The sequence below is a fragment of the Pseudochaenichthys georgianus genome, chromosome 13, assembly GCF_902827115.2.
Source record: "Pseudochaenichthys georgianus chromosome 13, fPseGeo1.2, whole genome shotgun sequence".
Taxonomy (NCBI): Eukaryota; Metazoa; Chordata; class Actinopteri; order Perciformes; family Channichthyidae; genus Pseudochaenichthys; species Pseudochaenichthys georgianus.
The window spans coordinates 9768516-9782727 of record NC_047515.1 but is presented as its reverse complement, the minus strand read 5'-3'; the positions used below and the strand labels follow the sequence as shown (position 1 = coordinate 9782727).

Sequence of the window (14212 nt, the reverse complement as noted above, 5' to 3'; positions counted from 1 at the left end):
TTAGCCCTGCCCCCCAAAAACTCGGCCATTTTGAAAAATGTGCGTTTTTCATGCATTTATAGCACATTTTTGCAAACTCCTCCAAGGGAAATGTTCGGAAAAATTCCAATCCAGGACAAGTTAAGCGCATATCCAATGTCATGCTACATTGAGAAGGAATAGTCCTTCGCTCAAACGGGGAACTCGTAGGCGGACGGAGAATGTACAATTGTTGACCATTTATATGTCAGAAAACCTACTGACGCCTGTCTGCCTGCCACATCAACTCACACACACACACACACACACACACACACACACACACACACACACACACACACACACACACACACACACACACACACACACACACACACACACACACACACACACACACACACACACACACACACACACACACACACACACACACACACACACACACACACAAAACTACACCTACACATTGTACAACAAACACAAACAGCTCCTAAAGCATATAATAAATATCAGGCTACAACCCCATTTTTTTATGTGAAGCACTATATGGTTTCATGAAAAATATCTACTGTTTATTTGTTGATTTCTCCTAAAGCCTACAAATAAAGTGTGAAATGTAGGCCTATTACATATATTATTGAGCGATATATATTATACACACTGTTCTGCTTTCTGCACTGACCTCAGCAGCCGTTCTCACTGTAAACATCGCGTCACAATGAAAGCAGTTGTATAATAAATAGCCTAACATCCAGGGGAGATGTGATTATTGAGTAAACAAACGGTAAAGGGCAGAAAGTCTGATGCACATTTGATCATCTTAAATAACTTATATTCACAACGGGAACAGTTTGCAGAGCTGTGCTTCGTTGACATAAGTCCAGCCATGCGTCACACCTCTTTTAAACATCACTGTTGGCTGAAATCGACTCCGGAGAATACATCAGTGTAACCTCGGTTATAGCTCCTCCAGAGAGACTCCTCTCTCATCTACATCAGTGTACCCTCGGTTATAGCTCCTCCAGAGAGACTCCTCTCTCATCTACATCAGTGTACCCTCGGTTATAGCTCCTCCAGAGAGACTCCTCTCTCATCTACATCAGTGTACCCTCGGTTATAGCTCCTCCAGAGAGACTCCTCTCTCATCTACATCATTGTACCCTCGGTTATAGCTCCTCCAGAGAGACTCCTCTCTCATCTACATCATTGTACCCTCGGTTATAGCTCCTCCAGAGAGACTCCTCTCTCATCTACATCATTGTACCCTCGGTTATAGCTCCTCCAGAGAAACTCCTCTCTCCTCTACATCATTGTACCCTCGGTTATAGCTCCTCCAGAGAGACTCCTCTCTCTGCTACATCAGTGTACCCTCGGTTATAGCTCCTCCAGAGAAACTCCTCTCTCCTCTACATCATTGTACCCTCGGTTATAGCTCCTCCAGAGAGACTCCTCTCTCCTCTACATCAGTGTACCCTCGGTTATAGCTCCTCCAGAGAGACTCCTTCCTCCTCTCTCCTCTATATCAGTGTATCCTTGGTTACAGCTCCTCCAGACAGCCTCCTCGATAATCGATCCTCAACGAGCCTTTAGAGAAATTAGTTTTCCTTCGAGACGTCGCGCCGACATCCGTTTCCGGGTCGCTGCCGGAGGACTTGGGAGTCTGGGATGCGAAAATTATAGAAATGGCAAACGGCTCATTTCGGAGGACTCGCGCGCGTCTGCTTACGCCGGCATGACCGGCTGCCCTCCCCGACAGGCGCACAGACGCGAGGGCCCGCTCATCACTTCTGTTTTTTTTTTTAATATCCATTTTCAAACATCTTGTTTCGGCTGATTTCCAGTGCTCTTGCATTTCTTTTAGCTGAAATAAAGCTCAGGTTAACTACAGGACCTGGAGTCAAAATGTTGTGTTTATTTGGCAGTAGGGTTGCAACATTTAAGGAATGTTCGAGATAAAAAATTGCCATTTGCTATTTTGGGGATTTTATGGAAATGTACAGGAATTTGTTGGCAAATGATCTGTGTGTGATGCTAGAGTGTGCTGCAGACTGCCACGCATGGTTACAATTAAGGACCTAGTATTTCTTGATGTGAGTAAATGCACTGGGAATATTCCACACTTTTATAACCATAGTTACAGAAGAAGATCTTTATTGTCATTATACTTGTGTACAATTGTATTTAGCAGGCAGCTCTCTGTGCAGTTTAAAAAAACAAACAAATTACAGCAGTGATGAAAAAAGTATGAGCAGCAAAAGAGAATACACAGTAGATTTACAGTGACACAAAGACATGTAAAGGTGCAACATTTCCCGATTTTGTTTAATTCATTAATTTGTGGATGCAGTCTGAGGGGTGGGTTTTTTGATTTGCATAATTTCTACATTGTTTGATTCTGATTCAAACAAAGAAGAAATATAACAAATATGACAACCTAACAGATGCAACAAAGAACACTCCTTTTACCAAAACTATAAGAAACTTAAAGTAGAAGAGGCAACAAAATCGATATTTGGTGTAAATTACTTTATAAATAGTAATAATGATTGAGCTGTAGTAAAGACCCAAACTCCTTGAAAGCTGTTTCATATCTGCACAATGACAGAGCATCTTCGTTGTACCATTTGTTTATTGTGCCGCGTCCCCAGCTCCTTGTGAGAAGGCATTGAATAACGTCATTATCCGTTTTACACAGAATGAGCGTAATTTATTCTGTTACAGTCTTCCTCTGAGACACAACAGCCATGTTACTCATTCTAATCTGCTCTCGTCGAAGTCGTTCACCATGAAAAGCGATTTGATTAGCAGGATTGATGTCTGCAGATGTCCGTCTGCTCTTACGTGTCAAAGGCAGACACCGCTGTTATCAATCATCCAGCCCATACATTCCATTGTTCTTAATCGATGGAAGGGAGGGTGCATGCGGCTGTAGCTGTGAGTTTCTCTCTGCAGAGGGGCGGATATATTTTACCCGGCTTGAAATACAAATGGCTTTAACAAATGTGTATTCAGGTCAGCAATTAATCTTCAGTCTTCATCAAAGATTCATCTTCATGCTGTATTTGGTCCCCTCCCCCGTCTTTTACCTGGCTAAATCAACTTCCAAACCCTTTATCTATTACAACTTTTCTCCATACTCACACAGTAGTTGTTTATATTACATTTAGAGCCTCTAATGATAAGAAAGTTATAGATTCTACAGCAAACATTGTAGTCACTCCCAATTAACATGCTCACATTTGCTTATAACAAATAAACAAGAAGCAGAACATATCGCGATGGTAATGTCGTTAGTTTGGAAAATAATTGGTCATAAACCAAAGAATAGTTTTAATACTTATGTCAGTCTTGGCCAAAGTATGATGCTAGTATGGCTAATAACAACATTGTTTCAGAATAAAATGATATCAAAAGAGGTATATTTTCCAAGACGTTGAGATGTGACAACAACATCTATTGCTAACACTTTATATTAAGGTACACAAAATAACCATCAACTAGTTGTTAATTAACATGCATATTAGCAGTATATTGGCTCTTTATTAGTCATTATAAAACACTTATTAATGCCTTATTCTACATGACCATATTCTACAAGTAATAAGCCATTAGTTGAGTTTTTCCTCAATAACCCTCTAATTAGTGCTTATTTATTGCAAGTAAGGAAGTTGTTGTACATGAGTTTTGGTCTTAATATGCTCTGCTCAATATGGGCCTAATAAGGCAGTAGTACCACAAGTATAGTAATTCTCCCATAATAACACTTAACAAATATGATCTATTCTCATGTAACCAGACATAAAAATATAAGTGTTCATTGTGTCTAAATAACTCAAAATTAGGTATTTATATCTAAGAACATGTTCCCAATTTTAAAGTGAAGTCTTGTTCATAACCAATAAGCTAGTTTTTACATTACATTACATTTCACTTGTTAGACGCTTTTATCCAAAGGGACTTACATACACTGAACAAAAATATAAATGCAACACTTTTGTTTTTGCTCCCATTTTTCATGAGATGAACTCAAAGATCTAAAACATTTTCTATATACACAAAATAACCATTTCTCTCAAATATTGTTCACACATCTGAAACATTTTTTTGATAGTGAGCACTTCTCCTTTGCCGAGATAATCCATCCCACCTCACAGGTGTGGCATATCAAGATCCTGGTTAGACAGCATGATTATTGCACAGGTGTGCCTTAGGCTGGCCACAATAAAAGGCCACTCTAAAATGTTCCGTTTTATCACGCAGCACAATACCACAGATGTCGCAAGTTTTGAGGGAGCGTGCAATTGGCATGCTGACAGCAGGAATGTTCACCAGAGCTGTTGCCCGTGAATTGAATGTTCATTTCGCTACCATAAGCCGTCTCCAAAGGCATTTCAGAGAATTTGGCAGTAAATCCAACCGGCCTCACAACCGCAGACCACGTGTAACCACACCAGCCCAGGACCTCCACATCCAGCATGTTCACCTCCAAGATCGTCTGAGACCAGCCACTCGGACAGCTGCTGCAACAATCGGTTTGCATAACCAAAGAATTTCAGCACAAACTGTCAGAAACCGTCTCAGGGAAGCTCATCTGCATGCTCGGCGTCTTCATCTGTGTCTCGACCTTACTCCGGTTCGTCTTGAGTGGGCAAATGCTCACATTCGATGGCGTCTGGCATGTTGGAGAGGTGTTCTCTTCACGGATTAATCCCGGTTTTCACTGTTCAGGGCAGATGGCAGACAGCGTGTGTGGCGTCGTGTGGGTGAGCGGTTTTCTGATGTCAATGTTGTGAATCGAGTGGCCCATGGTGGTGGTGGGGTTATGGTCAGGGCTGCACATAACTGGTGCGCATGCGCACCGCCGTCAACAAAAGAGCACCAGGTCATTTGAAAAAAGGCGCATTTGCGTACCAACCAGTGGCGGCCGGCCCATAGGGGCGCTAGGGGCGCCGCCCCACCTCTTCCCACATACAAAAAAATATATTAAAAAATAATATTAAATTAAAAACAAAAATTTAATTTAATTTTTTTTTATTTTTTTATTTTTTTTAATGAACAATGTAAATATCATACAATTGGTATCAGTAAAATGTATAATCTACAATAAAATCTCGTTTAAAATTGTGTTACGATGTCTAAAGTTACTGATAAGTCACATGTTTCCTGCCTGGCCTTGCCCGTGGCATTAGTTTATCATTACCGGGCGCCGTGCAAGGAGCCCCCGGACGAAACCGCAGCAACCAGCATGTTGCAAAAGTCTCAATAGTAAACTGTGCCGCCGAAACATAATTTCAGCCAATCAGCGGCGTCAAATATTTTGGTCACGAGGGCGCTCACGTTGGCGCCCACGTTGCTTACGTGCGTTGACGTGAGTTGTTTTTTAGACTCGTGAGTGACCAAGGTGACGCAGTAGTTGAGAATGGCTTCGTGTGCAGGTGGAGTCGCTGGACCTCGGTCCGCACCCAATTCCGTGCAAGAGCTACTCTCCAATCCTTTCGAAAGGAGAATTTTGGGAGATAAATTGATACTTAAAGACCTTGGACCGGACCAACCCGATTTGTATATATCACAGCAAGCTCGTGAAAAAGACAAAACGTATCAACGAGGCTTCTCACGTAGCTGGTACACCAGAAAGGCATGGCTAGCTGGATGCAAACAGGTAAATGCTATCTTTTGTTTCCCATACTTGCTCTTCAAACAGCCGGGGACAGATACGATCTGTTCAGAAACTAGACAAAAGTTAAACAAGTACAAACCACAGACTGTCTGTGTCATGGAGAATACAGTCGCTGGTTTATTTATGTCTGTAGGCCGTTGTTGTGAGTGTGGACGGTCGGAGCATATATAACGTTAGCTTAGCCAAGCTCCATTCAGAAAACAAGCATTCTAAAAGGTTTTTTGCCTGCCGTCTGTCTGCAGACTTGTCAAAGCATTAATTCATGGTTTTTACCAACCGGTATCAGTATGTTGTTACGTCGGCATCATTTAGACACGAAACGTGTATTACAATTTAATCACGGTAAAATAGGTTCATTTTGTTGTAGTTGTAGCTCCTGAGCCAGCGCGTCTTGTTTGAATGATGCGAGTAAACACAGCTGGCAGCCGCGGTGAAACTCGAGCGACTAGAGCGATGCGATAGGAGCGTTTAGAGCGAAGCGAATATTCGCATCGCGTCCGGTCTGAACGCGGCATTAAAGCAAGCTCCGCACTGCACTGTAAACGCGCCATTACATCACCAGAAGTCCTAATTTAAGGGGTAATTTCTCCCAAAACATTTTTTTTTAACTCATACTCACTTTATCAACAGCCCCACCAAAAATATTTTCCACCAGCCGCTAGGGCTGTGCATCTTCACTGGTCTCACGATTCGATTCGATTACGATTATCCTGTCAACGATTCGATTCGGTTCGATATCCCGGTGCATCACGGTGCATCACGATTCATACCAATGCGTTGCATCCTCAATTTTCTATATTACTGCACATGGCTTATTTTCCATCAATGCATACATGCAGTAAATACATATGAACTCTCTTTTTATTATTTAGAAAGTGCTTCAGAAATCAATAACATAAATGTCTTGACATTAATTTATAAACCAAAATAAATGGATTGTATAGGTCTAGCCTCCGTGTGTGAAGTTGTTCCATCCTCAAAAACAAAAAGCTAATGCTCCTGCAGTCTAGCTGCAGCTTCTAGCAACGGTCTTCTGTTAAAAAAGGACACTGAATGTCCTGACACACAGGACTTGAGTCTGAACACAGCAGACAACAGGAGTATTTACAACAGCATATACAAACTAAAATACTGCATGTGGGTGCTCACTTATATTCTCTGTCTTACTGTTACATGAATCCCATGAATGTATGAGATTAAGTTAGCTTCATTATATCTCAGTGATTAAGTGAATAATAAAGTTTCTATCGGGTCACTATCAGCCTGTCACTCATTATTTTCAGGGAGAGGGTGGGGCTTGGAGGAACGGAGAGGAGACGGTGATCGCGGAAGCTTTTTTCCTCCTGCCTTCACAATCTTTACACACGTATATATCGTCTGAAAATTGCTAGAGGACATTCATACTCTGCAATCCAAGACTTAATTAAATCCACCAAAAACCTGACATGATTGTAACGCGATTATTTTTGAAAAACATAAATCCCTGTGTGTCTGAGCCACAGCGACATGGAGTGAGTCAGAGCGGGTCCTTCTGCTGCTGGTTCTGGACTGGTGGTGTTGTGTTGGTGGATAAAGCAGACTGCTCTGTGTTGCTGTGTTGCTGTGCCGCTGTCACGTATGTTCCCTGATCTCTGCGTCACCGACCGATTTGATATTAAAGTGACAGAAAAAACGTTATAGTAAAGCCGCGGCCGGAAAATCAGGAAGCAACGTTACTACTCTATAACCGATTATCTTCCGTCACTGCATCGAGACCGAATCGTCCACGTCCGCATCGCAATGCATCGTAGAAACGATTATTTTCAACACCCCTACCAGCCGCCACTAGTACCAACATTGAGAGAGGGAGAGAGAGAAGAGAGAGAGATATTTGCGAGTTGCATATGAACTCAGGGCCAGCCCGTAGCACTGGCTAGATGTTCGCCTAGGGCGCCATATCTGGGGAGGCGCTGCGCTGGCAGTTCTGGGAGGGAAAAAAACATTTTTGACTGTTGGCGCTCATCCTAATTTTCGGCCTTGATGTAACAATATTCATAATTAAGTAAATTTAACACCCTTTTCACCCCGGTTACACGTTTCATTTGCCATGTACGATGGGCACTGTAAGTGATGAAAATGGGGGATGTTGGCTTATCTGGCGCCCGCAGCTCACAGCCAAAATGCGAGTGAGGGAGAGAGAGAAGGGCGCACCGCCCGGTACCGGTGTTGCCGTTTAACTGGTTACACCGGGGAACTCGTGACGTTCTAACGGTAGGAATGGGGCGTGTACTTTGAGGAGCCATTGTCGAATAACCAGGAAATACACATTTCGATCGCTTCTTTTGTTGTTTACATTGATCTTTTGGTATATTTGGCTCTATAGGAACACTTTGATGCACATTCAGTACCAGTCTGTGAGGTTGTGGTTGCGATGCCGATATCCGGACGCGTACAGCGAGGACTATAACGTGACAATGAGGTGACTGGGGATGTCTGTTCAAAACATTGCAAACATGAATAAATCATTTCAAATATGTATTTGTCTCCGACTTTCATTTGTACATCGTTGTTAATGTGATGTTTAGTAGCTTTGATAGCTGTCCATACCTCCAGACAGCCTAAAAGTAAGACACAAGTTGTTTACTCACATCCCGAATGCAGCATCGAGATCCGTGGCCAGCTGTGATCCTCTCCGATTAACTTGTGACAGGACTTCTGTAGCTATTCTCCAGCGAGCAAGGTTTTTATTAAATACCTCCATCCCTCTCATCACAACAAGACTCTACACTGTGCAGAAAAAAACCAACATAAATGAAAATAACCTTGCTGGATAGCTTAGAATGAAACAAACAAACTATCTTCCATGGCTGATACTGATGTCACAGTAGGCCTAACGGCTAAACCACAGACAAGTCCAGCCGGGCACAAGTTGAATCCATATATAAAATTGTTATTTTATATATTTATATGTATGTCTATCCTACATTGTCTAGGCTATATAAACCGGCGGAAGTGTCACAACTTTCTTGGTTTGTGATTATAGAGAGAGATAGATAGCCAGACACAGATAGAGATACTGTAGAGGTAGAGATAGAGATAGAGATAGACAGACTGACATAGAGAAAGTGTGTGTGTGTGTGTGTGTGTGTGTGTGTGTGTGTGTGTGTGTGTGTGTGTGTGTGTGTGTGTGTGTGTGTGTGTGTGTGTGTGTGTGTGTGTGTGTGTGTGTGTGTGTGTGTGTGTGTGTGTGTGTGTGTGTGTGTGTGTGTGTGTGTGTGTGTGTGTGTGTGTGTGTGTGTGTGTGTGTGTGTGTGTGTGTGTGTGTGTGTGTGTGTGTGTGTGTGTGGTTAAAACACATCAGCCTGCCTGCGGTCGCTCTTTAGTCTTTCTAATGATTCTGAAGGTAAACACAGTGAAGGCTGCGTGCTCCTCTTCTCAGAGGCTGAGTTAACCCTCCCGCTGCCTCCTGGTGCTGCAGAGATTGCAGGAGGTTTTCCTTCTATAAAACAGCTGTGGTCAGCAGATACTGTGAGTGTCACGGACATGAATTCATAGATCAAGGCAGACTGGTGCACACACTCTCCTGTTTTGCCAATCCGGTGCTTGAACAAATATAGCTCTACACCCCTGGCCGAAATGTCCTTAAAATGGAGTTCGACATTTTAATTCATGTCCTGCCAACACTGGCAGGACAGAAGGCGACACGCCCGTTCAAAGTCGTGTCCCTTACTCCTCACATCCCAAGCTGCATCCCCAAAAAGTGTATTATGTTGTTACATCGTTTCAGATGTGATGTTTCAGTTGTGCTCTTGATAAGCCATTAAAACAGTAAAAACACGTTCAGTTTCCTTTGCTCTTTGCCCTTTTGTCTCCTGTTCACCAAAACATACCCATCTGTGAAGGAAAAAGAAAGTAATCTAAAAGTAATCTGATTACGTCACTTTTTTTAAAACACGTAACTGTAACTGTATTCGGATTACTTTCAGAGCCATGTATTCAGTAATCAGTAACTGACATTTACAAAGTAACCCTCCCAACCCTGTATATATATATATGTATATACATATATAAAATAACAATTTCAATATATGGATTCAACTTGTGCCCGGCTGGACTTGTCTGTGGTTTAGCCGTTAGGCCTACTGTGACATCAGTATCAGCCATGGAAGATAGTTTGTTTGTTTCATTCTAAGCTATCCAGCAAGGTTATTTTCATTTATGTTGGTTTTTTTCTGCACAGTGTAGAGTCTTGTTGTGATGAGAGGGATGGAGGTATTTAATAAAAACCTTGCTCGCTGGAGAATAGCTACAGAAGTCCTGTCACAAGTTAATCGGAGAGGATCACAGCTGGCCACGGATCTCGATGCTGCATTCGGGATGTGAGTAAACAACTTGTGTCTTACTTTTAGGCTGTCTGGAGGTATGGACAGCTATCAAAGCTACTAAACATCTCATTAACAACGATGTACAAATGAAAGTCGGAGACAAATACATATTTGAAATGATTTATTCATGTTTGCAATGTTTTGAACAGACATCCCCAGTCACCTCATTGTCACGTTATAGTCCTCGCTGTACGCGTCCGGATATCGGCATCGCAACCACAACCTCACAGACTGGTACTGAATGTGCATCAAAGTGTTCCTATAGAGCCAAATATACCAAAAGATCAATGTAAACAACAAAAGAAGCGATCGAAATGTGTATTTCCTGGTTATTCGACAATGGCTCCTCAAAGTACACGCCCCATTCCTACCGTTAGAACGTCACAAGTTCCCCGGTGTAACCAGTTAAACGGCAACACCGGCGCTGTTGTTATTAGAATCTGGTGCTAGCTGCTCTAACGGATATAAGAAGAAGATGTTTCTACAATAATGTGGAGGGAGAGTCCTCTCCAGTCAGACTGATAACTACAGCTCAGTTAGGTAAAGGACTCTTAGTCTAAGTTCAATCGGTTTGGTCACAATTTATGTAAACACATATTTCCAAGGCACTCCTTTATAATTATTAGGATAAACAGGTTTTAAATCATTCCAATGTATACTATAGGACAGTAACCGAAAATATCCTTTAAAACTGGAGAGATAAAAAAAAATGCATAAATAAATAAATATTAAGGTAAAATAAGATATGAATGAACAACACAAATAAAATAAGTTACATTCATTTGTTATTGGCTATGGTAGGTTATTGGTTATGTTCACATACTTATTTGATTACATCCACTTGTCTAAGATGACAACAGAGTCTTTCGACTCAAAACCAGCTGTTGACTTGTGGATGCAAGCAGCTAATCACAGACTCAACCAGAGAGAAGGTAGTAGGCCTACATCATCAGCTACCATGTCTGACAGAGAGGAAGACAGTGAGAAGAACAGTCAGGAGGGTAGTGATGACAGCTTGTAGGATTACTGGTAGTGCTAAGGTTGTCTTGTGTTCACCTCTGCATGTGTGTTCAGTGCCGTGTGTCTGGCAAATAAAGTCAAGACCCCCTCAAAAGTTACGGTTTATTTCATTTTAAGGATGAGCACCAAGCAACATCTCCAGGTGCTCCTTTGAGAACCAGGGCAAAAAAGTTATGTGCACCCCTGATAATGTACCTTCATGCCGATCTAGATCCCTCCGCAAAAAAAAACGGCTCGTTCACGGGCGAGAGCCGGCTTCCGTCGTTCACTTAAAAGTTCACTCGTTCGCGACACATCACTAGAATGAGCAACCATGCTCCTTTATTGACTTATTTGCAGTCCACTGACATTCAAACGGAGTGAAACTATAAAAAAAGAAGTTACAAGGCACTTAATGATCTCATACATGCAAGTGTAACATACACAGATTTACACATAGGACCGCTAAGTGTAAACAAGGTAAATACAGCTAATGCTAGCTGTGCAATAAGCATGTATACAGGCTAGTATGGCTAACGCTAGCATGTATGCTAATGCAACCGTGTATGCTAACGCTAGAGTGAATGCTAACGCGAATGCTGACGCATTTTCTCTTTTTGTTTAAACATGTCCAAATGTCATCACATAAACACAATACATGTTACTAATCCTTATAGTGTAAGTGTAAGGTTTACTCTTACACTTAGTCATTGCTTTATGACGGACTTGACCCTTTTACTCGATGGAACCTAGACCTCGATTTGCTTTACAATGAGCATTACATTCTTGGTGGCCTTTTAGTTCTCCAAAACGAGTAAGGACGTTCAGTTTCAATTTTTCCATGATTTAGTTCTGTATGTTCCTTTATGAATTGCGTAGGACAATCAATCTTGGAGATCTGCCTCATTAAATAACAATCTTCTGTCAAAGGAGAGTATTTGTCAGAGCATACAAAGGGCACATGCATGAAAAGATACAGAAAGCTATGGTTTGAGTTATTGGGTTACATATTTTCCATATGTGAAAGCAAAAGCAGTGGCCACATCAACTCTGCAATGCTCATGGAAAAGCGTGTGTGTCTGTGTGTGTTTTAATGTGGTCTTGTTCTCTGATTGCAGGATCCTTTGGCAGGAACTTGGCCAACAAACCTAATGTGTATGTATCCAGCAGCGCGGGAGCTCGCTGGAGAGAGGTCAGTACGACATCTGAATTAGATGACATGTAAAACACAGCTTGGAGAACTGAGTCACTGGCAGCTCGTATAACAGAGTCTCTACAAGTCACAATTCATTTTGTTTTAGTCCCTTTTACACTTTTTACGACATTGAAATCACATCAGGATCTAGCTTAATAAGAGCATTAGTTCAGACCTATACTTCTGTGTGTTTTATGGATACACTTCATTATTAATAGATGCCTGATTTAGTATGCTTTAGCTGTGTTGTTAAGAAAGATGTGACGCAATATCTTCTTCCTGTATATGACAACATGTGTGTCAAAGAACCCATTTTTTGCTTTACGTTTCAGAGAATAGTTGTTTTTATTTCACTGGCCACTTGGGGACTTTCAAATTAAAATCACAAAACTGATACCAAAATATACATTTTTTGTGCTGAATATGTCAATAAAGATTTCCCTGAATGTACACATCCAGGAGTAATACTGCAACATTGACTTCTATTAGGAGTGTAATGACGATTGTAAGGCAAATACTGACCCTACTTTAATCTCCAATATTGGTCTCCACCACCATATGTTCTTATTAATTTAGTGGGAATGCTGATACAGCAACACTATATGTTATGCTACGCACAAAGACATTTCTTTAGTTATTTTGCGCCTCTTCTTCTCCCACATTCCACATCGCAGAAACTCCGTTCAAACATCAAAACGTTCAGCTCGGTCGGGAATCGATGGCTATTACCTTTCTCATTCATAACTTTCATAATTCCAGAGCCAATTGTAAATTCAAGCTGATCTTTACTCAAAGCATAAGCCGCACACCTTTAGTTAATCTGCCAAAAAGGCCACATTATTAAACTGAAAGTACACAAAAAGTACACTTCAGATGCTCAAGTTCCTTGACATGCTTCACGCGTTGACATTTCACCGATATCTGTTAAGGTTTTTCAACAAAACGTTCACATGTAAGAGGTTTATCTCTCATTCAGAACAATGAAAATGCTCTCCTCTCACAGATTACTGCACATCACCATGGACACCTTTGATCTCTGGACACGTCGTTAGCTCAAATATAAACACCTGTGTCATGGAACACGATGATGTCATAACTCCAACTGACATGCTAACCCCCAGTTTCCACCGGGTCCGTCTGCGCCGCGTTACAGCTGTGCCGCGTTACAGCTGTGCCGCGTTACGGCTGCGCCGCGGCGGTCGTAAGGATCGCGGCCACTCTAGTCAATGGGTGCTATTCCACCACACGCGCCGCGTTACGGCTCAGACGCGTCCCAGAAGCGGCTCGGCGCAACTCTTCTCTAAAATTAGGATGAATCTTATTTTTGCCGCGGCGCAGCCGTAACATAAGGTCGTGCAGGCAGGCAGCCCCCCCTCGCAGGAAGTGGAAAGGTGAGCATCCGGGCCAGGCCCATCCCCCACATATACTAATTTAGCAGACCCCCCTCCTTCATCACAACACCTCCACTACGATACGCACAATGGACGACGAGGTTTTCATCATGGAAGTGGACTATTACCATTATTATTAACTGCGTCTGTAGACTACAACACAACAAAATACGAAATGTATAACAACAATAAACACAATTTAAACAGACACAAAAATAAAACATTTAACTACGTAGCCTACTTACTTTCTTGTAGAAGTACAAATGTACTGGATGCCGGAATCAATAACAAAACTGCGAGCCTGCACGTACGATGCTATGCTTCTGAAACGCTTCTGGGACGCGTCCGGTGAGTTATGGCGCAAGAGGAGGTCGGACCAAAACCGCGGGGCAGACGGACCCAGTGGAAACTGGCCGTTAGAGCAGCAGACGTCAGATAGTGGTTAATGGTCCAGCCTTCAACATGTCTATGTGCCATTAGTGAGTTTTCCTCAAAAGCTGTTGCCATGGCAACACATCCCTCGCCGTAAAACACGATATTGCTATAACTCCTGTGAATATGGTCAAAAAGTGCTCAAACTTCACATGTGTGCTAACAGTCCAGCCGT

General features: G+C 42.1%; 1 protein-coding gene across 1 annotated transcript in view; it reads left to right on the top strand.

Moving 5' to 3' along the window:
* Window positions 1–14212, top strand: part of LOC117456902 (sortilin-related receptor-like) — a 146572-nt gene that overhangs the window by 82115 nt on the left and 50245 nt on the right. Inside the window, 1 exon segment of the mRNA XM_034096765.1 lies at window positions 12138–12211. Within this exon segment, the coding sequence (XP_033952656.1) occupies window positions 12138–12211 (74 nt within the window).